We start from the raw sequence: 27,721 nt of genomic DNA on the forward strand, positions 1-27,721 counted from the left end.
GTTTGACCTCAGTGCATTGGCCTACTCGGTGATTGGTAAACCCAAACCCAAACCCGGCAGGGGCGGAGCTCTCCCAGGGGTTCGGATCTGCAGAGAGTGGAAGAAATGTGCAGCAGCGGCTTAACCCCTGCACCAAACGCCCACCGCTACCTCCCTGTGTCACACAGCAGGAGTCGGCTTCCCGCTGCACTCAGCGCTACCTTTGCCAATTTGTGCCTCGTCTGGTGACTTCTCTGCACAACACGGCCCTTATGCGTGGACCTGGGGTGCTGTCCTGTGGCCCCAAGTGTGCAGCAATGCTGCGACGGGCCCCAGGGAGAAAACAGGGCTCTGATTTGGCAGGAATTACAGTGCCCCGCCCACCACTGGTGCATTTTAAGTAACACCTCTTTAAATAGGAACCCACATAAAATTACTTTGGGTTCACCAAACAAGGGGTGGTCAGAGGCTCCACCAGAACTCAAAGCTGTATTTCCTCTGGGACCAACGGTCAGTACTTGCTAATCTGATTTGCTCCAACTTTATACAACTATTCTGATCAAAAATAGACTGCACCGTAAGGAAAAATGTTTACATATCCCTTTAAAAATACGTATTGCTTATTTGAAGCACAGAGATCCTCCATCTGCTGGCTCACTCCTCAAATGGCCACCAAAGCCACAGGCGAAGCCAGGAGCCTCATCCACGGTGGGCTCCCCTCCCAGTGGAGACCAAGCACTTGGGCTATCTTCAGCTGTTTTCCCAGGTGCACTGACAGGGAGCTGGATCCAACGTGGGACAGCCAGGACAGGGACTGGTGCTCAGATGGGACACGGGCGACACGGGTGGCAGCCCCAGACACAGAAGTCTTCCCTCCAGCCACCGTTTCCCTCCCCAAGTGCACCCAACAGCCAGGGCTGGGCCAGGCCTGAGCCAGGAGCTCCATCCAGGTCTCCCCATGGGTGGCAGGGCCCAAGGACTTTGGCCATCCCCTGCTGCCTCCCGGGCACATTATCAGGCAGCTGGCTCCTAAGCTCACCTGGGTCTCGATCCCACACTCCCCTGCGGCAGGCAGATGTTCCAAGAGCAGTGTCAAGTCGCATCAAAGCCTGCCCTAGATTTTTTAAGATAGTATTTGCTAGGAAGCATCCCTTGCTAGCTACTGATAGAAGGCAGGCATGGGGCCAGTGTTGTGACACGGATGGGTTGACACCTGTGACGTGGGCATCCTCTATGGGCGTGGTTCATGTCCCGGCTGCTCCACTTCCCATCCAGCTCCCTGCTAACGGCCTGGGAAGGCAGCAAAAGATGGCCCAAGTGTTTGTGTCCCCTGACACCCAAGAGGAGACCCCGGAAGAAGCTCCTGGCTTCTGTGTGGCCCAGCCCTGGCTGATGTGGCCATTTGGGGAGTGACCAGTGGATGGAAGATTATCTCTCTGCCTTTCAAATCAACCATATTAAAAATAAATAAATAAATAAAAAAGGACCGTCAGAGTCGTTTGATCAGATGCCGTAAGGCTGGCCCGGAACGGCCTGATGGACAGCTCATGGCTGCTTGGCCGGGCCACCCAGCCCACCCAAGGGTCACTCACGACGCACCAAAGAAACGCTCCCAAGATTTAAGGTGGATTCCTGGGCCACTCAAACCGTGGCTTGAAGGCTACCGATTGCAACCCTGCAGCAGCCACAGCGGGCACCGGCCAGGGCAGGAGGCCACTGCCCACGCCCGGCCACCGCGGCGGCGGCTGCGGCCCCGGGGCAGCCACGTTGGATTCAAAAGCACCGGAAACAGCAGCTCCCACTTGGGGCGCTGCGGACACACGAGTCAAGGCTGCCTTCCAGGAAGCAAACAAAAAAATAAAAAAAAGAAGGAAAAAAAAAAAAAGGGCGAAGAAAGAAAAAGGAGGGCGAGTGGCGAGCAGGGGCCGCGGCCGCCGCCCACCACGCCGCGCCCCGCCTCGCGCTCGTCCCGGGCGCCGTGCTCGGCCCCTCGGCCGTCCCCGGTGGCCCAGGCCTCGGACCCCCGCGGCCGGCGCGGCCGCAGCCCCGCTGGCCGGCGCCCTCAGGTGCGTACCCCGCCCTCGCCGCCATGAAGAGCGACTGCTCGTCTAGGAAGTTTCTCCGTCAGGGGAGGGGAGGGTGGCGGCCCTGGGAAGGGGTGGCCGCTGGCGGGTCCGGGCGCGCCGCGGGAGGTGGAGCTCGGCAGCCCTGGCGCCCCCAGGCGGGCCCCGAACCCCCGTTCCCGCGGGCAGGACCTGAGGAGTGGGGGTGGGGCGGCAAGCCCTGCGCGCGGGCCGCGGGCGCACGCACACGGAGCATGCGCGCCTCCCTCTCCTTTCTGATTGGTTGGGCGAGGGCGGAGGCGGGGGCTCTCTGGTGGGCGGCCCCGTGCGCGTGAGGTCATGCGCCTCCTGGCGTACGTAAGGCTGTTTGTGTTGATTGGCTAGGCGGGGGGCGGGGCTTCCTCGTTGCCTGGTAACTGCGTCCAGGCTCCGCCCCTTACGTTGCTGAGCGGCGCCGTGCGTGGGCATTGTCTGGCGCGCTCGGTGTGCTGAGGGGATGCGTTTGTTGGCGGAGAACAAACCGAGCCTCGGGGAAGGAAAAGGCTCTGTCGCCATGCTGCTGTAGGGTGCGAGGGAAGCACGGACTCGCAGGGCTGTAGTCTCCGCCCCTCAAAGGGAAAGCTGCTTTGTTGTCCAATAACCGCTTTATGGCGCTAGCCCGTGACGCCCACCCTTTAGAAGGAAGTCGCGCGTTGAGGCTTGTTAAGTTCATAGACTTGTGCTCTACAGCAGCCTTCCGGAATGTTCGGCCGTGGGTCCCACTGCCCGCCCCAGCCCTTGGCGACTGTGCTCCCTGGGGTTGTCATTTCTGGGGCATTTCGTTGTAGGTGGGCTCGTCCTAAGGACGCGTGTGTGTGTCTGGGTTCCTTCATTTCTGGCGGAATAGTGACTGATCTGGTGGCGTCCCGTGTTGGCTTTCCGTGAATGGACGGATTTCGGGGGCTGGGGTCACGTCTGGTCCCTGTACAGGTGCGGGTGAGGACATCTGTTAGGATTCCCCGCAGGTGCACGGGGATACCCGGAAGTGGAATTGCTCCGCCAAGCTTGTAAGATTTAACCTTATTTATTTGAGAGGCAGAATTAGAGGGAGAGACAGAGGTCTTCCATCCGCCAGTTCACTCCCCAAATGCCCACAGCCGCTGTGGCTGGGCCAGACCAGAGCCAGGAGCTTCTTCTGGGTCTCCCACGCCAGTGCAGGGGCCCAAGGACTTGACCATCTTCTACTGCTTTCCCAGACCACAGCAGAGAGCTGGATCGGAAGTGGAGCAGCTGGGACTAGAACCGGCACCCATAGGGGATGCTGGCACTGCAGGTGGCGGCTTCGCCCACTAGGCCACAGCACCGGGCCTCTGAGCTCTGTGTTTCAGCTTAGCGCTGGTAGTTTGGAGTAAATAGACCGCAGCCACCTGGATGTCACTCCCCCACCCCCGCTGCCCTCCGCGCGGCTCACGTGGAGGCAGTGGCGCCGTGCCGGGTTGCAGCTGGTGTCCAGCTGGTGGCCGTGGGCCGTGGTGATTCCGAGTGCCTGTTGTTTAGCCCCTGGCTCTGGGCCCACAGCCCTCCGCCTGGACAGTTTGTCTCCCTTGTCTTAGAAGGAACAGTCGGATGCCTTCATCTTGTGTTGCAGGCAGTGGTTTAACCATCCACTGTGGATGCCAGTTCAAGTCCCAGCCGCTCCACTTCCGATCCAGCCCCGTGCTGATGTGCCTGGGAAGGCAGTGGAGGATGGCCCACATGCTTGGGCCGCTGCACCTAATGGGAGACCTGGGTGAAGCTCCTGGCTCCTGGCTTCTACCTGGCCCAGCCCAGGCTTTTGGGGCCATTTGGGGAGTGAACCAGCAGATGGAAGATGCCTCTGTGCCTCTCCCTCTCTGTAACTCTGCCTTTCAAATAAATAAGATACATCTTAAAAAAAAAAAAAAAACAGATATCAGACGCTTGATAAATGGAGTGAGTGACATTCCAAGTGATGGCAGGTTGTGAGGGATATCGGTTGTACAACAAGGCTGGGAAAAGTTTGGAGAGTAAATATTTCTGTATTTGGGGACTTGGGGCCTCTGTCACATACATGTCACCGTGTCATCTCAGGAAAGCAGCTCAGACAAGATGTAAATAAATGAGTGTGTCTTTGTTCCCAATCGTAAAATATGAAAGACAAAGTTCCTACCTCTACTTGTTGTTAAGATACAGGAAGCAAACAAATCACAATGAATACGAAACAGTCCATATTTTTATAATTGTTGGTACCACAGTTATGCCAACTGACAATACCTTTTTTGAGTTCCACCTGGCTTCATTCTGCCTATTTTTTTAATTCTCTATTAAAACCCAGAGTTGGGTGTCGCTCCCCCTCTTCGTGGAGGAATGACACAGGACCCTGCGCTGTTCTTTCGTCTGCTCGGCCCTCCCCGGGTTTGCTGCTGGTTCTTCCCGGGTTGGCTACTATCCCTTCCACCTCCGTGGAAGGGCAGTTCCCCCTGGCCACATTCCCCACTTCCGCAGGGGAGCGGCACACCGCCGGCCGGCTCTCTCGGGGGCTGCACAGGTGTTCCTTCAGATGTTCCTCTTAGATGTTCCTGGTGCATGCCGTCTCTCTCCTCCTTTATAGTCCTCCTCCGCCAATCCCAACTCGGCTGCCCACACGCCGAGTACGCTGCTCTCCTCCAATCAGGAGCGAGTCCTACAGTTTATTGGTTGAACTGGAGGCACCTGTGTAGAAGCTGTTTTCTTCTCTCCCAGCGCCATATTGTGGGAGAGCAGATGCATAGAATAAGTCTTAATTCCAGTAACTCAGTCTAGTCCGGATTGTTCCCCACAGTTGGGGTGGGCAGGTGTTTGCCAGACCCCTGCATTCCACTTCAGAGTGCCAGGGTCATGTCCTGGGTCTGCTCCTGATTCCAACTTCCTGCTAACACAGGGCCAAGTATCAGGGCCCAGTACCCACCGGGAAGACTTGGACTGAGTTCCCGGCTCCTGGTTTTGGCCTGACCCTGCCCCGAGCTGTTGCTGGTATTTGGGTACTAAACCAGAAGATTGGCGTGTGCTCACTCTCACTCTCAAATAAGTTACGTACAAAAATTAATTTTTAAAACACATTTTTTGACATCACAGTCCTCGTAGAGTATAATTAACAAGAAGATGTGTGTTTATACCTGGTGCTGACAGGTGTCAGTCAAGCCTCTAACGTGGGTGTTTCAGAGGAAGCCTTTGTTGAAACTGTCTGCGGAAAGAATCACATTAAATAATTGACACAGCAGAATCATGTCAAGGAGGCGTTGAACTGTGAGTTCAGCCACAGTTGATCTGCACAAATGGAATGCGAAGAAGAGCTATCTAAACCTTGTACGCATTTCCTGCCCTTCTGTGGGGATGTCTGATTTAGCAGCAACGATGAAGTCGGTGCCTGGAATGTGCCATTCCTTAGAATGGTTTCAGTTCCTGGGGGCTTCTGGGCCCAAGCATCCCATAATACTGCCTGTGATTCTTGGGTTTAAAAACGCATGTTTTCTTTAAAAAAAAATCATTTTCATCTACCTGAAAGGCAGAGTGACAGGGAAACAGAGAAAGAGAGAGAAAAAATATTCCATCCACTGATGTACTCCCCAAATGCTTGTAACAGCCAGGGCAAGGCCAGACCAAAGCCAGGAGCCAGGAACTCCATCCAGGTCCCCCTTGTGGGTGGCAGGGGCTCGAGCACTTGAACCATCATCCTCTGCTGTCTTTCAGGATGCACTGGCAGGAAGCTGGGTCAGACGCAGAGGTGCTGGGATTCAAATTGGCTCTCTGATAGGGGACGCGGGCCACAGTGCCCACCTCGCTCAGTATGCCTGTGTGTCACATGTAGTAGCCCCTATGCAGTTTCTTCAAATAACTAACGGAAGAAACAACCATCTAAGGCAATTCTGCAGGGACACTGGGGTTTGGGGGGGGGGGGCTTGATGAGAGTCCCAGTGCCGTGGTCACCATTGTCAGAGTCATCCAGGTGGGGACTCCGGCGTTCCAGGAACTGCAGTGTGGCCAGGCACGGAGGCGGTAAGATTTCAGAGAGAATCACATTGTGACACGATGGCTGGGCATAAACTGTAAAGGCATTTTTCCACGGGAAAATTCTAAGAGAAAAGCCAAAACCCTCGTTGAAGAGAGAAAGCCTTCTGAGAAAGACATCTCAAAGCCATGGGTGGTTAATAAATGTCAGCACTACTTTGTCTAAAATAGAGAGGCAGGTGTTTAGCCTTGCGCTCACAACGCCCGCGACTCTGTGCCTGGATTCAGGTGCCGCTGCAGATCCCGCTCTCACCTTCCTGTTGATGCAGACCGTGGGAGGGGCAGCAGGTGATGGCTCCGAGGTTGTGTTCCCAGTTCCTGGCTCCAGGCCTGGCAGGCTTTTGGGGAGTGAACCAGTGGGTGGGAGCCGTCTTTCTGTTGTCTGTGTCTCCCATAAGTAAATAAATGTAAAATGATAACGTTTTCCTGTGAAGAAATCATGAGAGAAAAATGTTCTCTCTGGAGCGGGTTTTGAGTTCGAGTCCCGGCTGCTCCACTTCTGATCTGGCTCTCTGCTGGTGTGCCTGGGAAAGCAGCAGAGGATGGCCCAAGTGCTTGAGTCCCTGATTCCATGTGAAAGACCTGGATGAAGCTTATTCCTAGGGTAATTTTTTTGGCTGTGTTTGAATTTGCCTTTGGGTCTCCCTAATGTTCTGAGATTCAGCTTTGCTCCATGAGATGTTACTTTTTTTTTAATTAGTTTATCCTGAAAGACAATGGTTGTATGAGACCACTTTTTTTTTTTAATTAAAAAATTTTTTTTCAGACCACTTTTTATCACCTTAGTGACCATACCCAAGAGGAGCTTCTTGGGGGAATAAAAGGTTTATTCTGGAAGGTTCTGGTTCAGGATCAGGCCACCCCATGGACCTGTGTCTAATGGAGGCGCTGGACCTGCTGGTGTGGAGGAGAAATCAACTAGTTAAGCCAGGAGGGAGAGGACACCTCACAGAATCACTCTCAGGAATTTGTGTGTCTGTTCAATGCGGGAGGAAATGTAGAAGCAAGCCTTGGAAGCAGACCCACATTTGCACTCAAAAGTCTTGCCCGTGTGTTCCATCACCTTTGTTAGGTGGGTCCCAGAGCCCTTGGGGTTGGGCACAGCTTGGGGAAATCTTTCCCATCCTGCACCACGGGGGACTGTTGGGTCCAGTAACACTGTGCTGATGAAGTCCTGGGGGGAGCTGCATGGACTCCATGCACAGACGGGCCTCTGCCCAGCAGTATCAGAGAGGGAGGAGAAACATATCTATAAAACTCCAGCGTGAATGCAGACTGAGCCCTCGGTTCTTGCCTGAAATGCCTGCCGGTTGGGTATTCTTTGCATTAAACTTTGCTACCTCGCTTAATACTGAGAACAGTGAAATAATAATAATAATAATCACCGTCTCCTGAGACCCACCCTCCAAGGGCAGGCCCCCAGTGACCCTAAATCCTACCACCAGACCCTTCCCTCAAATGTCTACCCATAACCCATAGTCATTAGCATTACATCAGAATTAAGCATCTGCATGAGTTTTATGGAGAAAGTCCTACTCAACCATCCACAGTATATTATGTTTCTTAGTCTTAATTTTAAATAACAGTCCTTTTTTTTTTTTTTTTTAAGATTTGTTTGAAAGGCAGAGTTAACAGAAGGAGAAACAGAGCAAGAGAGATTTTCTACCTGGTTACAGTCAGAGCTGGGCCGGGCCAAAGCCAGGAGCTTCCTCCAGATCTCCCACATGGGTGGCAGGGGCCCAAGGACTTGGACCATCTTCTACTGCTTCCCCAGGTGCATTAGCAGGGAGCTGGATTGGAAGTGGAGCAGCCGGGACTAGAACCAGCACCCATATGGGATGTTGGCACTGCAGGTGGCAGCTTTACCAGCTATGCCACAGCACCAGCCCCCAGCAATAAGTTTTAAAGAGCTTTGATTGCGTGTTTATCTTTAGAACAACACACATCTACCCACATCAATCCTTTCTCAAAATGAATAATTATGTTGGTTTGGATAAAAACTGAACACATGTTCATTCTATTTAAAGACGTATTTTAAGAGCTTTACAAGATTTCTTTAGCTTCCAATGGGAAAATAATTTTAATATTTCAACTAAGTAATGGAATAGATTTCTAAAACTAAAGGAAATTGGAGCAAAAAAGCCCTCTAGTTTTGCCAGCATAAAATAAACATCATTTCAAATCGCGGCTTCCCCATGAAGTAATTTAATCTGAATTCTTGATTATGCATTCTGGATGCCAGTCTTCCCAACGGAGTTATATGACCATAGAATTGACATATAATTTGATTTTAAAATTTTATTTATTTGAAAGAGTTACAGAGAGGGAGAGGCAGAGTCAAAGAGAGAGAGGGAAGTCTTCCATCCACTAATTCACTCTCCAAATGGCCACAACCACCAGGACCAGGCCAGACTGAAGCCAGGAGATTCTTCTGGGTCTGCCATTTGGGTACAGGGACTCAAGCACTTGGGCCATCCTCTGCTGCTGTCCCAGGCACACCAGCAGAGAGCCAGATCAGAAGTGGAGCAGCCGGGACATGAACTGGTGCCCATATGGGATGCTGGCATTGCAGGTGGTGGCTCAACCTGCTAGGCCACAGCACTGGACCTCAACATACAATTTTTTTAAGATTTATTTATTTATTTGAAAGTCAGAGTTACAGAAGGAGAGGCAGAGAGAGAGAGAGGGCTTCCATCCGCTGGTTCACTCCCCAGTTGGTTGCAATGTCCGGAGCTGCGCCATTCCGAAGCCAGGAGCTTCTTCCAGGTCTCCCACACAGGCACAGGGGCCCAAGGACTTGGGCCATCTTCCACTGCTTTCCTAGGCCATAGCAGAGAGCTGGATCGGAAGTGGAGCAGCCAGGACTCAAACCGGTGCCCATGTGGGATGCTGGCACTGCAGGTGGCGGCTTTACCTACTACGCCACAGTGCTGGCCCCAATATACAATATTAAAAATATAAATGCACAAACAATTGACATGAGGGGGCGCAGAAGTTTGTAGAAAATGGAAGTAAAAGATAAAAAACAGAAGCTTCTCAGCTCCATCAAGTTCAAGACACTTTTGTAAGCGATGACAGGATGACAGTAGCCATTTAGTCCATCCCCCAAGAACGGAGGGAACTCTACCAGGTCAGTGCCGTCTTTTCTGAACTACTAACTCAAGACAAAGAGGTCTTTAAAGGTTTCTCTAAGATTAGGAGATGAGAGGAGGCAGAAGAAGCCACAGCAGGACCGTGAGGTGGACGTGTAGTCCTGTCCACGCTCCTGCATCTGTGCCGTTGTTTGATGAGAGCAATGAGCAGGAGCCTTGTGGGTGGTGGAGAAGGACTCTGTGGTGAGGTTTTGCTGGATGGTTTTCTGCTAAGGTTTTGGCTCGCTTTCTCAAGGCACTCTCCTAATAAGCAGAGGTTACCTCTCTTTGCCCCACCCAGAGAGTCGACAAGAAAATGCCTTGAGCACCCGGCACCTCCGCGGCCATGATGACGCGTGCTCCTGGCTGGACCACGGTGCGCCGCTTGGTGGCCACTTTGTGCTGTGTCTTCAGGGTTGTACTGGTAGAGTTGTGTTTCCTGTGAAAACCTTTTTGAGAAAATGCTTCAGGGTCTTGATTCCACTTCTTGAACGTGTCCCTCGAGATCTCTGCTCTTGACTGGGGCCGTTTGGGCACCATGGAGAGAAGCATTGCTTATAGACTCCGTTTTTCAGTTGGAATCGTGTGTGCTGAGCCAGTTGGAATGTCTGTGGTGTTGGCTGTTGGTGTTTTGCTGTTAACTGTTTGTCCTCTTCAGTTAGGGCATGATCGAGGTTTTTCTTTTCCTCAAACACGGATGGTCTGCCACTATGGGCTTCATCTTCAGCGTCTTCTCATCTTCTCATCATTCCTCTATTTTTTTTTAAGATTTATTTATCTGAAAGGCAGAGTTACAGAGAGGCAGAGGCAGAGAGAGAAAGAGAGAGATCTTCCATCCACTGCTTCACTTCCTAAACGGCTGATCTGAAGCCAGGAGCCAAGAGCTTCTTCTGGGTCTCCCACGTGGGTACAGGGGCTCAAACACTTAAACCATCTTCTACTGCTTTCCCAGGCTGTTAGCAGGGAGCTGAATTGGAAGAGGAGCAGCCAGGACTTGAACCAGCGCCCATATGAGATGCCAGTGCTGCAGGTGGAGGTTTAACCTACTACACCACAGTGCCGGTCCCCTAATCATTCCTTAAAACACGTTATCCAGGGGCGGGTGCTGTGGTAAGTCACAGCTTCTGATGCTGGCTTTCCGTATCAGAACACTGATTTGAGTCCTGGCTACCCTGCTTCTGATCCGGCTTCCTGCTGATGTGCCCAGGAAGGCAGCAGAGGATGCCCACGAACTTTGACTCCTGCCATGTGGGAGACCAGGATGAAGTTCCTGGCTCCTGGTTCAGCCCTGGCTCTTGCAGCTATTTTTTTATTATTATTATTTATTTGACAGATAGAGTTAGACAGTGAGAGAGAGAGAGACAGAGAGAAAGGTCTTCCTTCCGTTGGTTCACCCCCGAAATGGCCGCTATGGCCGGCACACTGCGCTCATCCCAAGCCAGGAGCCAGGTGCTTCCTCCTGGTCCCCATACAGGTGCAGGAGCCCAAGCACTTGGGCCATCCTCCACTGCCCTCCCGGGCCACAGCAGAGAGCTGGCCTGGAAGAGGAGCAACCGGGACAGAATCCAGCACCCATATGGGATGCCGGTGCTGCAGGCGAAGGATTAACCAAGTGAGCCGTGGCGCCAGCCCTCTTGCAGCTATTTGAAGCATGAACCAGTGGATGGTAAATCTCTCTGCCTTTCAAATAAATAAATATTAAAAAAAAAGTTTAGAACTTTGAAATACTATTGAACTTATATGGAAAAATTGCAAGTATAGAAAAAAGAATTATTTTTTTAAGATTTTTATTTATTTGAAAAGCAGAGTTAGAGAGAGAGAGAGAGAGAGAGAGAGATCCTCCATCCATTGGTTCACTTCCCAAATAGTTGCAATGGCTGGGGTTGGACCACGCCGAAGCCAGGAACTTCTTCCAGGTCTCCCACATGGGTGCAGGGGCCCAAGCACTTGGGCCATCTTCTACTGCTTTCCCAGCACCATTTGCAGGGAGCTGGATCAGAAGTGGAGCAGCCTGGCACCCGCCCTGGCTGTTATAGCCACTTGGGGAGTGAACCAGTGGATGGAAGATCTGTGTCTCTGCCACTCCCCTCCTCCACCGTTAACTCTACCTTTCAGGGTTTTTTTTTTTTTTTTTTTTTTTTTTAAGTTTGTGGATAATAGAATTAGGAGTGGCTTTTCTGTCTAGTGGTTAGAACACTGTCCCAGACCAAGGCACATGCTCTGACGCCTCACCCTTAACTTCCTGCGAATGCAGACCCTGGAAGGCAGGGGTAAAGGCTTGAGTAATTCTTGCCACCCACATGGGCACCTGGATTGAGCTCTTTGCTCTGGACCCGGCCTAGCCCTAACCAAGGCAAGCATTTGGGGAGTGAATCAGGGAGTGGAAGCTCTCCTTGTCCATCTGTCTCAAATTTTTTTTTTTTTTTTTGACAGGCAGAGTGGACAGTGAGAGAGAGAGACAGAGAGAAAGGTCTTCCTTTGCCGTTGGTTCACCCTCCAATGGCCGCCGCGGCCAGTGCGCTGCGGCCGGCGCACCGCGCTGATCCGATGGCAGGAGCCAGGAGCCAGGTGCTTTTCCTGGTCTCCCATGGGGTGCAGGGCCCAAGCACCTGGGCCATCCTCCACTGCACTCCCTGGCCACAGCAGAGGGCTGGCCTGGAAGAGGGGCAACCAGGACAGAATCCGGCGCCCCGACCGGGACTAGAACCCGGTGTGCCGGCGCCGCTAGGCGGAGGATTAGCCTAGTGAGCCGCGGCGCCGGCCCATCTGTCTCAAATTTTAAAATTAAGGAGCTGGCACTATGGCATAGCAGGTAAAGCTGCTGCCTACAGTGCCAGCATCCCATATGGGCACTGGTTCGAGTCCCAGCTGCTCCACTCTGATCCAGCTCTCTGCTATGGCCTGGGAAAGCAGTGGAAGATGAACCAAGTCCTTGGGCCCCTGCATCCACGTGGGAAACCCTGAAGAAGCTCCTGGCTCCTGGCTTCGGATGGGCTCAGCTCCAGTCGTTGCAGCCATTTGGGGAGTGATCCATCGGAAAGAATTTTATTTATTTATCTGAAAGGCAGAGTTACAGAGAGGGAGACACACATGCACACGTACCTGCACAGAGCGAGAGAATGCACTTGCCTCCACCTATAGGCTCATTCCCCAAATGGCCACAACAGCCAGGGCTGGGCCAGGCTGAAGCCAGGAGCCTGGAACTCCATCTGGGTGTTTCACATGGATGGCAGGGGCCCAAATACTTGGGCCATCTTCTGCCTTCTCAGGTGCATTAGCAGGGAGCTGGATCAAAAGTGGAGCAGCCAGGACTCAAAACAGTGTCCATATGGTATTGCCACGTACCAGCCTCTTCATTTTCTTTCTTTTTTTTTTTTAAGATTTATTTATTTATTTGAAATTCAGAGTTACACAGAAAGAAGGAGAGGCAGAGAGAGGGAGAGGTCTTCCATCTGCTGCTTCACTCCCCAGATGGTCACAACAGCTGGAGCAACGCCGATCCAAATCCAGGAGCCAAGAGCTTCTTCCGGGTCTCCCATGTGCGTGCAGGGACCCAAGCACTTGGGCCATCTTCTACTGCTTTCCCAGGCCACAGCAGAGAGCTGAATCAGAAGTGGAGCAGCCGGGACTCGAACCTGCGCCCATATGGGATGCCGGCACTGCAGGAGGTGGCTTTACCCACTATGCCACAGCACCGCCCCCTGTCATTTTCTTATAGTGCACATTTCCCATAAATTTTTTGAAGACCCCTGATGCTTAACATATGACCCAGTGATCCCCCTCTTAGATATTTACTCAAGAGAAATGAAAACATAGGTTAACACAACAGCTTATGCATGAATGGTTCCTGGGGCTTCATTTGCTGATCTCCAATGATGGGAAATGGCTCCGATGTTTTGAAATGGCAAAGGGATAAATAATCTTAGATCCCAGTAACAAGTACTCAGTGGTATAAAGGGTAAACCACTGAGATACCCAACAACATATTACAATATAATATATATATATATATATATATATTATACTTTAAACAGCTTTTTAAAGAATGGCACCTTTAATAATCAACAACTTAAAACCTAATTCCCCTGTGGGTTTCATGTGCATCCGTTGAAAGAATCTCCATGGGACCAGCACCGTGGCTCACTAGGCTAATCCTCTGCCTGCGGCGCCAGCACTCCAGGTTCTAGTCCTGGTTTGGGCGCTGGATTCTGTCCTGGTTGCCCCTCTTCCAGGCCAGCTCTCTGCTGTGGCCAGGGAGTGCAGTGGAGGATGGCCCAAGTGCTTGGGCCCTGCACCCCATGGGAGACCAGGAGAAGCACCTGGCTCCTGCCTTCGGATCGGCGCAGCACATTGGCCATAGTGGCCATTTGGGGGGTGAACCAACGGAAGGAAGACCTTTCTCTCTCTCTCTCTCTCTCTCACTGTCTAACTCTGCCTGTCAAAAATAAAAAATAAATAAAAATTTTTTAAAAAAGAATCTCCATGGGGTGGGCACTTATTTAGCCTTTGGTGAAGATGCTGGTTAAGATACCTGCGTCCCACATTAGCGTACCTGAGTTGTATTCCTGGCTCCCGCTCCCAAACCTGGCTTCCTGCCGATAGAGAGCAGGAAGCAGTGGGTCCCTACTGCTCACTCACAGGGGAGACATGGGTTGTGTTCCCAGCTCCTGGCTTCCGCCCAGCCCAGTCCCGATTATTACAGGATCTTGCTACCTCTGAAATATATTCATTAAATTTTAAAAATCAGGGCCGGCGCCGCGGCTCACTAGGCTAATCCTCCGCCTTGCGGCGCTGGCACACCGGGTTCTAGTCCCGGTCGGGGCGCTGGATTCTGTCCCGGTTGCCCCTCTTCCAGGCCAGCTCTCTGCTGTGGCCAGGGAGTGCAGTGGAGGATGGCCCAAGTGCTTGGGCCCTGCACCCCATGGGAGACCAGGAGAAGCACCTGGCTCCTGCCTTCGGATCAGCACGGTGCGCCGGCCGTGGCGGCCATTGGAGGGTGAACCAACGGCAAAGGAAGACCTTTCTCTCTGTCTCTCTCTCTCTCAATGTCCACTCTGCCTGTCAAAAAATAAAAATAAAAAAAATTTTTAAAAATCAATTCCCATTTATTTGAAAGGCAATTTGAGAGGAAGAGAGACAGACAGACAGACATGGTACCAGCCCCTGCACAGACCGGCTGCACAGCCTAGCAGGCTTCCTGGCCTCTGTGTCCGTACATGGGGAATGAGTGCTCCTTAGAGCTTGTGTGTTGAACTGCACAATTGTGCATTGCTACTCTTCAGGAACTGTTCACTTCTCTGTCCAGCCTCCCTTTGATTTTGTTTGTTTTTAAGATTCATCTGAAAGTTACAGTGACACAGAGAGATCTTCCATCCGCTGGTCCACTTCCCCAGATGGCCACAATAGCCAGGACTGGGCCAGGCCAAAGTCAGGAGGTAGGCACTTCATCCAGGTCTCCCATGTGAGTGGCAGAGACCCAAGCACTCAGGCATTCTTCCACTGGCTTCTCAGGCACATTAGTAAGGAGCTGGGTGGGAAGTGGAGCAGCCAGGACTTGAACCAGCTCATCTGGGCTGCCAGCGTTGTAGGCGGCGGCTTCACCTGCTGCGCCACGATGTCTTTTTAAAACTGCGTTATTGGCCGGCGCCGTGGCTCAATAGGCTAATCCTCCGCCTTCAGCGCTGGCACACCGGGTTCTAGTCCCCGTCGGGGCGCCGGATTCTGTCCCGGTTGCTCCTCTTCCAGGCCAGCTCTCTGCTGTGGCCCGGGGGGTGCAGTGGAGGATGGCCCAAGTACTTGGGCCCTGCACCCTATGGGAGACCAGGAGAAGTACCTGGCTCCTGGCTTCCGATCAGCGCGGTGTGCCAGTCGCAGCGCGCCAGCCACGGCGGCCATTGGAGGGTGAACCAATGGCAAAGGAAGACCTTTCTCTTGGTCTCTCTCTCTCTCTCTCTCTCTCTCTCTCACTCTCACTGTCCACTCTGCCTGTCAAAAAAACAAAAAAAGATAAAACTGCATTATTGAGCTATACTTCACATGCCCTATAATTCACCTGTTTAAAGGGTACAGTCCAGTAGCTGTTAGTACATACAGGATGTTCAAAAAGTTCATGGAAAGTACATATTAAGAAAAGCTCTTTGCATGGATTTCAAAAAATGTTTGTACCGAGATAAACTTATCTGTGCATTCCATTTTTCCACAAAGTCTTTCAAGACCCCTCATGGTCACCGAGATGCAGAACCGTCTCCACATCTTTAAGCTTCATGGAAATGCGTATTGTGAAAATATGAATACTTTTTTGCACCAAAGTAACCTTACCTTGTGCCAGTGTTGTGGCACAGAGGGTTAAGCCACCGCCAGCAACGTTGGCATCCCATATCAGAGTGCCAGTTTGAGTTCTGGCTCTCTGCTTCTGGTCCAGATTCTTGCTAATGTGCCTGGGAAAGCAGCAGAAGATGGTCTTAAGTGCTTGAGTCTCTGTCTCTGCACCCATGTGGGAGACCCAGATGGAGTTCCAGGCTCCTGGCTTTGGCCTGGCACAACCCTGGCCATTGCAGACATTTGGGGAGTGAACCAGTAGAAGATCTCTCTAATTTCTCTGTCTCTCCCTGTCTATCACTCTGCCTTTCAAATGAACAACATCAAACATAAAAAAAAAAAATAAGCTTACCTTTGAATTCCGTTTTCCACCAACTTTTTGAAGTCCCCTTAGACTCCCCCACCATGAAAGTGGCCCTCCCCGTTCAGGAGGTCTTGGGCAAGTCGGTTTCTCCAGCTCTAAGGGGACCATCTGTGAGGTCCCTCCAGCCTTCAGCATGTGAGGAGAAAGACGTTCGGTTTCCAGCACTCACTCCCTGATTCCTTCTCTGGTACAGGGATCATGGCCCAAGTCGCGATGACCACGCTGCCCATGGAACACAAGTCCTCGGAGAGCAGGATGGTGGTGACATTCCTGATGTCAGCCCTGGAGTCCATGGTGAGACCGCCCGGCCCTTCTCGAAGCATCCAACAGTCGCAATGACAGAGCTGTGAGACCCTTCGGGGCCCCTTCCAGTGTTGCCTTTCAACTTTCCATCTTGTCCGTGTGAGGGGGTCCCTCACAGGGGACGGTGGGCCCAGCCGGTCGTGTGCTCACTTGTCTGTGACATCACGGATGGGAACTGTGCAAAATTTCAGCTCCCCGGATCTGAAATTTCACAGAGCAGCCTTTGTCACCTTGTTAGAGAATGTTTTTCCATCTCAACTCAGAGGTAAACGGATCATTTATACGCACCTGTTTTCATCTGGATGGTGAATTTACCTGGTGGGTGGAAATTGGATGTGAGATTCACACAGCCTCAGAGCGTCTGGTCAGAGGTACTTACTGAGGCTGGCGCCATGGTGCAGTGGGCTAAGGCACCGCCTGTGACACCGGCATGGCTGCTCCATTTGCAGTCCAGCTCCCTGCATGAAGCTCCTGGCTCCTGGCTTCAGCCTGGCCCAGCCTTGGTCACTGTGGCTATTTGGGGAATGAACCAGCAAATGGAAAGAGTCAGTCAGTCTCTCTCTCTCTCTCTCTCTATAATTCTGCCTTTCAAAAAAAAATTTAGGATGTATTTATTTATTTATTTATTTTTATTTGAAATGCAGAGTAACAGAGAAAGGAGGAGAGACAGAGAGAGAGAGAGTTCTTCTATCCTTTGGTTCACTCCCCAAATGGCCACATCAGCTGAGGCAGGGCCAGGCTGAAGCCAAGAGCCCCAGCTTCTTCTGGGTCTCCCACGTGGGTGCAGGAACCCAAGCACTTGGGTCATCTTCTGCTTTCCCAGGTGCATAAGCAGGGAGCTGGATTGGAAGTGGAGCATTTGAGTTTCGAACCGGTGCCCATATGGGATGCCAGCATCACAGACGGAGGCTTAACCTTCTGCACCACAGTGCCAGCCCCCCAAAAAAAATTTTTTAAAGAAGGTACTTAATGATTAAAAAGGGTGACTTGACAGGGGAAACCTGACACACACACCTTCCCGAGGGACCCAGGGTCACCTCTCCAGTGATGGGATAGAGTGGCACCCAAGACAGAGCACCGAGAGTCACGTTCTGTGTGACGTCCCTACCAAATTACAGAGCCCAGCTATACAACCGGAGCATCAGACACCGCACTGAGGGACAGTCTGCATGGCGCTGGGCTGGACTTCTGTTTTCCTTTTTAAAAATTTATTAATTTATTTGAAAGAGTTACAGAGAGGCAGCAGAGAGAGAGAGAGAGAGAGAGAGATCTTCCATCCACTGGTTTACTTCCCAAATGGCTGTGATGGCCAGGGCTGGGCCAGGCTGAAGCCAGGAGCCAGGAGTTTCTTCCAGGTCTCCCATGTGGGTGCAGGGGCCCAAGCACTTGAGGCACCTTCCCTTGCCTTCTCAGGCGCATTAGCAGGGAGCTGGATCAGAAGCAGAGCAGGGCCGAGCTGTGGTATAGTGGATAAAGCCACCGCCTGCAGTGCTAGCATCCTACATCTGATCCAGCTCTCTGCTGTGGCCTGGGGAAGCATTATAAGATGGGCCAAGTACTTGGGCCCCCTGCACCTGTGTAGGAGACCTGGAAGAAGCTCTTGGCTCCTGGCTTTGGATCAGCGATTTGGGGAGTGAACCAGCAGATGGAAGATCTCTCTCTCTCTCTCTCTCTCTCTCTCTCTCTCTCTCTCTGCCTCTCTGTAACTCTGCCTTTCAAATAAATAAATAAGCAGAGCAGCCGGGACTCCAACGGGCACTTATTTGGAGATGTTGGTGTCACAGGCAGTGGCTTAACCCATTGCATCATGAACCTCATCCCCAGAAATAGTTTTTAAATATACAGAAGCACAAGCTAGTCTGTGGAAAATTCTTCCAATTGCTAGCAGGCAAATGGGTCATGAGATTTGGTTCTCACTGTAGATTTTATCAGAATTCCTGTCTGTGTGCAGCACACGTCTGTAGTGCTGTGACTGACAGCACATGGGGCTTTGTGTGGATTCTCAGGGTCTCACCAATAATAAGTGTAATCAGCCACGTTGGAGGAAATACTAAGTTATCTCTGTTTTCTCCATGGAAAATGATGTCATGAAATTGTCGTTATATGAAAAGGTAATCAAAGAGTCTGCATATCCAAAACATGGAGGAAGAAGGGACCGGGTTGTGGTGCGGTGGGGTAAGCTGCTGCCACTGATCCACTTCCCATCTGATTCCCTGCTGATGTACCTGGGAGAGCAGCAGAAGATGGCCCGAGGACTTGGGCCCCTGCACCCACATGGGAGACCCGGATGGAGTTCCTGGCTCCTGGCTTTGGCTTTTAGCTACTTGGAGAGTGAACCAGCAGATGGAAGATCTCTTCCTCTCCCTCTCCCTCTCCCTCTCCCTCTCCCTCTCCCTCTCCCTCTCCCTCTCCCTCTCCCTGTCCCTCTCCCTCTCCCTCTCCCTCTCCCTCTCCCTCTCCCTCTCCCTTTCCCTCCCCCTCCCCTCCCCCTCCCCTCTCCCTCTCCCTCTCCCTCCCTCTCTCCCTTTCCCTCCTCCTCCCCCCTCCCTCCCCACCCCTTTTCCCTCCCCCTCTCCCTCCCTATCCCTCTCCCCCTTCCCTCTCCCCTTCCCCCTCCCCCTCCTCCTTCACCTCCCTCTCCCTCTCTCTTGGTCACCCTGCTTTCAAATAAATACAATAATTTTTTTTAAATGACAAAAAATATAGGAAGAAGGGCATATTGGAGAGATACATCAGCCAATAAACAAAAAATCTGGTTTTTCTCTGGGTTTTATGATATTTATGGTATTTGCTGACAATTTTTAATTATTTTTCTGTTGGCGATTTTCCTCAGTCTAAGTGAATATTCTGTTTTTTTGGTTGGTTGGTTGGTTGGTTTTTTGTGGGCCTGGTTTTGCATTCTTGTCTCCTACTGCACAGACTCTGGATTTGCCCTGGGCTCAAAGAGGACAGTTTTCTGTGTCTGTTTCAGTGCAAAGAGCTGGCCAAGTCCAAGGCCGAGGTGGCCTGCATCGCCATGTACGAAACCGACGTGTTCGTGGTGGGGACCGAGAGGGGAAGTGCTTTCGTCAACGCCCGGAAGGACCTTCAGGAAGACTTTGCACAATACTGTAGGTGCTCTGATCGCTGGTGTCTCACCAGTCTTCCCATGTCTGTGGCAAGGCGTCCGTGGCATTGCCTCCTAAGATCGAAGCGTTCCTCAAAACACTTGTGACACACCCAGCCCACCAAACCAGTAGCTCCTTGTGACCAAAAGCCCCCAGAGAAGCAGCCGGCACGTGGTGGAAGTGTTCTCAGCTCTGCTCTGGCTTTGTAGACTGAATTGAAGGATGGGGGGCCGGCGTCGTGGTGCAGCAGGTTAGGCCGCCACTTAGGATGCCAGCATCCCAAGCAGGAGCACTGTTTGGTTCCCTGCTGCTCCGCTTCCGATCCAGCTCCCTGCTAATGCACCTGGGAAAGCAGCAGAGGATGGCCCAAGTGCTTGGGGCCCTGCACCTACGTGGGCGACCCAGATGGAGTTCTTGGCTCCTGGCTTTGACCTGGCCCAGCTCCAGCCGTTGTGGCCATTTGGGGAGTGAACCAGCAGATGGAAGATCTTTCTCTCTGTCTCTTGAATAAACAAAAAATAAATCTTAAAAATTTGAAAAACACACGGTAAATTATCTTTCTTTCCTAAAGAAAACCTTGTATAAAATGTTCTTATTTTGGTCTTTTCTAGAAGTAAGAGAGAAAACCCACCCCATAGTTTAGGGAGTGGTTGTCTCTGTTAAGATTCACGATTCAGCTATTTCTCTGTCCCTTCTCTCTGCTGTGGGCTGTGGGAGGTCAGAGCCTTCGGTAAGCTGTGAGTGTCCACGCGGCCATGGGCAGGGGCCGCTCAGGGCACTAACACCTCCTAGGCAAGCCATCTCATCCACCACTGTCACTCACCTATCAAGCATCAAGTTGGCAATTTAGTACTTCCTACTACCAAGAGAGGTTAAAAAAAAAAAAAAAAAAAAAAAAAAAAAAAGAAATATTTGTCAGAGGACAAAAGTGTGTGTGTGTGTGTGTGTGTGTGTGAACAGAGATGGTTATATAGACATCTTCAAGATTCAGAAGAGGATGTATGTGGATATATATAGCACAGGTGTATGTACATACCATTTTACTGCAAAATTGGTATCTAAGATTATACATGCATACATGTACGTGCACACATATACAACTCATGTGTGTTTGTATGAGAGAGGGCGTGAGTGAAAGGTTGATGCAGATTGACTTTTTTTTTTTTTTTTTTTTTTTTTGAGATGCAGAGTGGACAGTGAGAGAGAGAGACAGAGAGAAAGGTCTTCCTTTTGCCGTTGGTTCACCCTCCAATGGCCGCCATGGCTGCGCTGCGGCCAACACACCGCGCTGATCCGATGGCAGGAGCCAGGTGCTTATCCTGGTCTCCCATGGGGTGCAGGGTCCAAGCACTTGGGCCATCCTCCACTGCACTCCCTGGCCACAGCAGAGAGCTGGCCTGGAAGAGGGGCAACCGGGACAGAATCTGGCGCCCTGACCAGGACTAGAACCCAGTGTGCTGGCGCTGCAAGGCGGAGGATTAGCCTAGTGAGCCGCGGCGCTGGCCTGATGCAGATTGACTTTTGCCATCCCAAGTTAGGGGCTCTGCCACCAGTAAGATAGGCTGAAATATGGAGGTATCTTTAAATAATAGAGTGAATGTGTGATTTATAAACAAGATGAGTATTCTCAGTATTAATGTCTGGTGCCAGTTGCACTTTTTTAAAAAGTTTCTTTTTGTTTTATTTGAAAAGCAGAGAGAGAGAGAGAGAGAGAGAGAAAGCAGGCACCCATCTACTGGTTCATTCTCCAAATGCCCACAGCAGCTGGAGCTGGGCCAGGCTGAAGCTAGAAGACAGACACTCAATCCAGGTCTTGCATGTGGGTGGCAGGGACCCAGGCATTCGAGCCACCACATGGTGCCTCCCAGGGTGTGCATCAGCCAGAAGCTGCAGTTAGAAGCAGAGCTGGGACTTGAACCCAGGGATCCTCTTATGGGATCTGGGCAATTTAAGCAGCAACTTAGCCCCTGTGTCAAATACCTCTCTCCACAGTTGCACCTCTGATGATTTTAGTGCCTGTCACTGTAGGGTCTGTAGTGATGTCTCCACTTTTGTTTCTAATGTTAGTAACTGTGTTTTATCTCTCTCTCTCTTTTTTTTTCTTTCTTGATAAGTCTTGGCCAGAGCTGGGTTAGGCTAAAGCCTGGAGCCAAGAATGCTATCTGAGTCTCCCACATGGATATCAAGGCCCCAAGGACTTGGGCCATCTTCCACTGCTTTCCCAGGCACATCAGCAGGGAGCTGGATCGGAAGCGGAGCATCCTGGATTTGAACTGGCACCCATATGGGATGCTGGTGTCTCAGGCAGCTGCCTAACCCACTGCACCACAACGGTGGCCCTTGTACTTTGAATTTTGCACTTGGCTTTTTAAACCCAGGCTGGTGCCACGTGGTTCAGACCTGTCTCCTGATGCTGGACAGAGACAGCAGCCACAGCCCCCTGCGGCCCTGCCAATTGACCGATACTCAGCGGGTGTCATGCTGCTGAGCTGCGAGGGTCACTGTGTCTCATGTATTCAGTGCATATTCAGCTTGGAGCATTTTAGCTTACAACAGGTTCGTGGGGACTGAACCTGTAAGCGAGGAGCACCTGTGTTTTCTGTACCCATGAGGTTGCATTTTGTCCACGCACAATTGCATTGTACAAGCAAGCCTCTCTAGCTCGCAGCAATTTTTTCAGAACATTGCCCCTCCAGGGACACCGTCCTTGGCCCTGTTCCTGTGGCCACTGGCAGTGCTTCCAAGCCAGAAGGAGCTTCTTGTCCTGTCCTTGTGGGTTCTCACCTGCCTGTGCCTAGGCAGGTGGTGAGCAACAGCATTTGGGCCACCTGGTGGCGCTCACCTCCCATGCATTCAGGGGGAGCTGTTCTGTGCACGGCTTCCTAGGCACTTCCCTGGTCCCCCAGCCAGCTTCCCGTCTCCCAGAATTCCCAGAAGGTTCTAGACAGGGGGCAACATCCACAAAGGTGGTTATGCTTACCAGTGGCTGCCTGAGCGTTCCATCAGCACCAGAGGAGGGCTTGCTTGCCACACCCAGCCAGGGGCAACTTCTCAGCAGTTCTACTGCCACCCAAGGAGGACAGACCCCACCTGCTGCCAGCCCAGCAGACTCCGCCATGCAGTTGGCCATGGCTTAATCCTTTCTAAGGAGGCCTGGGGTCCCAGCCTTGAGCGGTCCTCATTCGTTCTTTTCTTAGGAGCTTTGCCTCAGCCTGGTTACCCGTCAGTCCATCATCCCATCACCAGCTATGATGCTTTTGTCAAACTTGCCCTTTTCAAATGATTGTATGGGTTCTGGATCCTAAATAGACCCCTGGTTTGAAAACCTGTTTCACAATGTTTTTATTTATTTTTAAAGATTTATTTATTTGAAAGGCAGAGCTCAGAGAGGCAGAGGCAGAGAGAGAGGGAAAGAGAGAGAGAGAGAGGTCTTCTATCTGCTGGTTCACTCCCCAGATGGCTGCAACAGCCAGAGCTGCGCCAATCCAAAGCCAGGAGCCAGGAGCTTCTTCCAGGTCTCCTACATGGGTGCAGGGGCCCAAGGACTTGGGGCATCTTCTGCTGCTTTCCCGGGCTATAGCAGAGAACTGGATTGGACGAGGAGCAGCCAGGACTAGAACCCATGTCCATATGGGATACTGACATTGCAGATGACAGCTTCACCCACTACCCCACAGTGTCAGCCCCTCACAACATTTTTAGTAAGCAATTGCTTGGGAACCTGGCCTTGGAAATGTTGAATGCAAGGCCAATGTTGTATTTCAGTGAGTTCAGCTGTGGCCTATGAGGCAGGTGTGCTGTGACCAGGGGACCGGTTCAAGTCCCTGCTGCTCCACTTCCAATCCAGCTCCCTGCCAATGCACCTGGGAAAACAGCACAAGATGGCTCAAATCCCTGGGCCCCTGCCACCCATGTGGGAAACCTTGATGGAGTTCCAGGCTCCCAGCTTCATCCTGGCCCAGCCCTTACCATTCTAGCCATTTGGGGAATGAACCAGCGGGCAGGAGCTCTCTGTCTGTGTCTCTCTCTGTCACTCTTTCAAAGAAGCAAATAAAGTTGTTTTTTTTGTTTGTTTGTTTGTTTTTGTTGTTGTTGTTGTTGTTGTTTTACAGGCAGAGTTAGACAGTGAGAGAGAGAGAGAAAGACAGAAAGAGAGAAAGGTCTTCCTTTTCTGTTAGTTCACCCCCCAAATGGCTGCTATGGTCGGCGCACTGCGCCGATCCGAAGCCAGGAGCCAGGTGCTTCCTCCTGGTAAAGAAAAGAAAATGTTGAGTGGGATGGTTTTCCTACCCTTCTTGAACTATGTCACAAATAAGACTTTTTTTTTTTTTTTTGACAAGCAGAGTTAGTGAGAGACAGAGACAGAGAGAAAGGTCTTCCTTCCATTGGTTCACCCCTGAAATGGCCGCTACGGCTGGTGCTGTGCCAATCTGAAGCCAGGAGCCAGGTGCTTCTCCTGGTCTCCCATGGGGTGCAGGGCCCAAGCACTTGGGCCATCCTCCACTGCCTTCCCGGGCCACAGCAGAGAGCTGGACTGGAAGAGGGGCAACCGGGACAGAATCCGGTGCCCCAACAGGGACTAGAACCCAGGGTGCCGGCGCTGCAGGCGGAGGATTAGCCTAGTGAGCCGCGGCGCCGGCCAAGACTTCATATATATTGAATTCTTTGTAGTTTTTCCTGAGTAGATGGGTTTCAGGGATGACATGGTGTTACGTTACCCTGTCCATCATAAATACAGTGCCTGCCTTCCCTCCCGTACCCCCGTCTTCCTTAGTTAAAATACCTTGTGTTATGTGTGTTTCCTTTTCTTGTGTTCAACACCGGGAGCACAAAGAGTAGGGAGTGCGGGCGTCCACAGGTAATGATGTTGGGCTGTCCTCATGCATTCACAGGTGTGGCCCAAGGGCTGAGCGACAGGAAGCCGCCAGGCCCTGTGAACGGGACGCAGGTGCCCTCGGGAGAAACGGAAATACTCAGGAAAGCCGTCGAGGACTATTTCTGCTTCTGCTACGGTAAAGTTCACGGGCAGCAGGAATCCTGCCCAGCAGGGAAGAGGGGGGCAGTGGGGCCTTGTTGCTGTGACAGCTTAGATTGTTCCCGGCTCTGCAGAGCCCACGTTCCCTCCGCGACACGCGGGTCCTCCCCTCGCTCTTTGGTCTGTCCTGTCTTAGTTGGGTTGACTTGCGGGGACCCTGGCTAACAAGCACACCCCGAACACTCATTTTTATTAATTAATTTATTTATTTATTTATTTATTTTTTTGACAGGCAGAGTGGACAGTGAGAGAGAGAGAGAGAGAGAGAGAGAGAGAAAGGTCTTCCTTTGCCGTTGGTTCACCCTCCAATGGCCGCCACGGCCGGCGCACCGCGCTGATCCGAAGGCAGAACCCAGGTGCTTCTCCTGGTCTCCCATGGGGTGCAGGGCCCAAGCACTTGGGCCATCCTCCACTGCACTCCCTGGCCACAGCAGAGAGCTGGCCTGGAAGAGGGGCAACCGGGACAGAATCCGGCGCCCCTACGGGGACTAGAACCCGGTGTGCCGGCGCCGCAAGGCGGAGGATTAGCCTAGTGAGCTGCGGCGCCAGCCTATATAGTGTTTTAAAAGCTAGATAACCCCAGGCAGGTTTTGGTGCAGTGGCTCACCTACTGCTTGGGACACCTGCCTGCATCCCATGTCAGATTGCCTGGGTTCAAGTCCCAGCTCTGCTCCCAACTCCAGCTTCCTGCTAAGTGTACACTCTGGGAGGCGTCAGGTGACGGCTCCAGTAGTTGGTTCTCTGCCACCCACATGTGAGAGAGCCCAGATGGACTCCTGGGCTCCTGGCTTCAGCCTGGCCCAGCCCTGGTTGTTGTGGGCATTTGGAGAGCAAACCAGCAGATGGGCAGTCTCTCTCTGTTTCTGCCGTTCTTCATCTACTGTAGATAAATAAGTAAAAATTGTTTGAAAAGTAGGCTAATTCCCTATGCAGGAGTCATATTTGGTTGTAATAGAAGGACTTAGCATCTCAGGACTTGGACTATGGCTCCCAGCAGCTTCAAGCATTCCTGCCACCTGGGAATGCCTGGAGCAGTTGACTTTGGGGACCTCCAGCTTAGGGAATCTTGGGGTGTCAGGCTCCAAGTGGGGCAGCAGCAGCTCGGGCAGAGACGCAGACACTGATGGAGGCCTTATCAGCACCATAACGGGCAAGTTGGCCTGACTTGTGCAATGTGACATCATGACAGTTAAGCTTTGGGGAAGTTTGGGGGGGGGGGGTCTTATCCACTTTGGGCAGCAGCCTAACCGGGGGGCGGGTAACCGGGGGGGGGTGCTCCCTGCAGCCCTGGGTGGGTCAGGCCAAGCATCCCAAGCTATGTGACCTCCACGGGAATAGAGAAAGAGCACCATCAATTTTCCCCTGCTATAAGAAGGCTTAAGGTAAAATGTTGTATCAGTGTTCATTTTGGCTCCTGGGTTGGGACTTGTGCTAACTTGGGATACAGAGAAGGTGTGTCATGGTTTTGATGTATCCACTTTATTACATTGAATTAAACTGACCAGTGGAGTCTTAACACCCATGCCTCTTCCTCCAGGTAAGGCCCTGGGGACGGAGGCCATGGTGCCTGTGCCCTACGAGCAGATGCTTCGAGACCAGGCGGCCGTGCAGGTGCAGGGGCTCCCCGCAGGCGTCACCTTTCAACACCCCGGGAGTTACGATCTCGCCACCCTGAAATGGATTTTGGAGAACAAAGCAGGGATTTCCTTCATCATCCACAGGTGACACGCTCTGCACCCTCCTGGTGTTTGGTTCGTTTGAAGATCCACTGACAGCTGGGGCCGCTGTCTGGTGTCCCACATTGGAGGTCCTGGGTTGGATGCTTGGCTCCAGCTCCTGACTCCAGCTTCCTGCTAATGCAGATCCTGGGAGGCAGCAGTGGGGGCTGAAGTAACTGTGCCCCTGCCAGCCCCCTATGTGGAAGACCCTGATGGTGTTCCTGGTTGCTGGCTGCAGCCTGCCCCTGCCCCTGGCTGTTGCAGAAATTTAGGAAGTGAACAAGAGATAGGAGAATCAATCTCTCTCTCTCTCTCTAAAAAATAAAAGTAATTAAAAAAATATATACTGGGGGCCAGCATTGTGACATCCCATATGGGCACCGGTTCTAGTCCCAGCTTCTCCTCTTCCGATCCAGCTCCCTACTAATGGCCTGGGAAAAGCAGAGGAGGATGGCCCAAGTCCTTGGACCCCTGCAACTCACACGGGAGACCCAGATGGAGCTCCTGACTCCTGGCCTTGACCTGCCCCAATCCTGGCTATTACAGCTATCTGGGGAGGGAACCAGCAGATGGAGGATCTCTGTCTCTCTTTCTCTCTCTCGCTGACTCTGATTCTCAATTAGATCTAGAAAAAACCTGAACGGTATATCTATGCTGGCAGGTTGATTTCAATTCCTTTGTTGATTGTGTCCTGTTAGATTTAAGAGCTGATATCCTGCCTCCCCTGTGCCTTCTGGTTGGTTGATGCTGTTGATTTTCTTACAGACCCTTCCTGGGTCCCGAGAGCCAGCCAGGTAAGTGACAGCCTCTACACCGCTAGTCAGACATGCTCCCTGCAGCGCGCTCACGGAGAGGGCAGCCTTGGGTGCCCCGGGCCAGGGGCAGGTGTGGGAGAGGGGGAACCACAGCTCAGGAGAGCTGCTCCTCGCGCAAGCCCTCATGCCGGCAGTCATTGCCATCCAGGGGAGGCTGTGGGTGCCGGGAGCCACCACGGCGGGACTGTGGACCACCAGCTGCGAGGGGACCCAGTGAATCTGTGATCTGGCTCCCAACCCCAGTTCCCCAGGAGAAAGACTGAGACTGTCTTGTGAGCCCTTGGTGCTCTGCTCTGCCTGGGATGTCCCCGAGAGCCCTGGGAAGGAGCCAGAGAGGCAGGATGGGAATGGCGTTAGGGTCAGCAGGGTCTCAGCAGGCAGGTCCTCTTGGGAAGCCCCGTCCATGGAGACAGGCAGAAGGCCATGGGATGAGCACCGGGGGCCGTGGTGGGGCCCAGAACCCCTCAGAGCCTCCTGTAGGCCAATGGGGAGAACTTCCCCCAAAAGTGACGGCTCCAAAAGCACTTAAAGACCCACCTAGACCCACATCCTGCCCCTATCAGTACTTTGGGAGGTGCCAGGAAGCTCGGCTCGGAGCTGTCCAGTGTCCATGAAAGGCCAGATCGAAAGAGGAGGCCCTGTTGAGCCCACGTAGGTGGAGGAAGGAGCCGGCCCTGAGCCAGGGTCGCACACGACTGGACCTGGCGGGTGACGTGGGACCCTTAAGGAATGGACTGAGCACAGAGCCAGGTCTGTGTTGGGAGTAGTTGTGAGGTCCTATACTCCCCTAGCTCGGGTTAGGGGTGGGTGGCAGGTGGCTACGAGATTGTCACAAGATTTCCAG

The 27,721-nt window shown here is 52.2% G+C and overlaps 1 protein-coding gene across 5 annotated transcripts in view; it reads left to right on the plus strand.

The window, feature by feature from the left end:
- Window positions 1-1,511: 1,511 nt before the first annotated feature.
- LOC100339432 (general transcription factor II-I repeat domain-containing protein 2B) overlaps window positions 1,512-27,721 on the plus strand; it is a 51,489-nt gene continuing 25,279 nt past the window's right edge. For 3 of the 5 annotated variants that reach the window (XM_089321975.1, XM_089321976.1, XM_089321977.1), the window contains exons 1-5: window positions 1,512-2,045; window positions 19,174-19,312; window positions 24,202-24,321; window positions 25,882-26,065; window positions 26,828-26,856. In XM_089321975.1, the coding sequence (XP_089178101.1) occupies window positions 1,527-2,045; window positions 19,174-19,312; window positions 24,202-24,321; window positions 25,882-26,065; window positions 26,828-26,856 (991 nt within the window). In that variant the 5' untranslated portion in view covers window positions 1,512-1,526. Of the gene's footprint in view, window positions 2,046-16,092; window positions 16,194-16,290; window positions 16,468-19,173; window positions 19,313-24,201; window positions 24,322-25,881; window positions 26,066-26,827; window positions 26,857-27,721 lie in introns of those variants that run through there. The other 2 variants (XM_070064505.2, XM_070064506.2) reach the window with 2 other exon arrangements.

The sequence above is a fragment of the Oryctolagus cuniculus genome, chromosome 19 (genome assembly GCF_051225735.1).
Source record: "Oryctolagus cuniculus isolate XC-2025 breed Fujian yellow rabbit chromosome 19, ASM5122573v1, whole genome shotgun sequence".
NCBI classification, from domain to species: Eukaryota; Metazoa; Chordata; class Mammalia; order Lagomorpha; family Leporidae; genus Oryctolagus; species Oryctolagus cuniculus.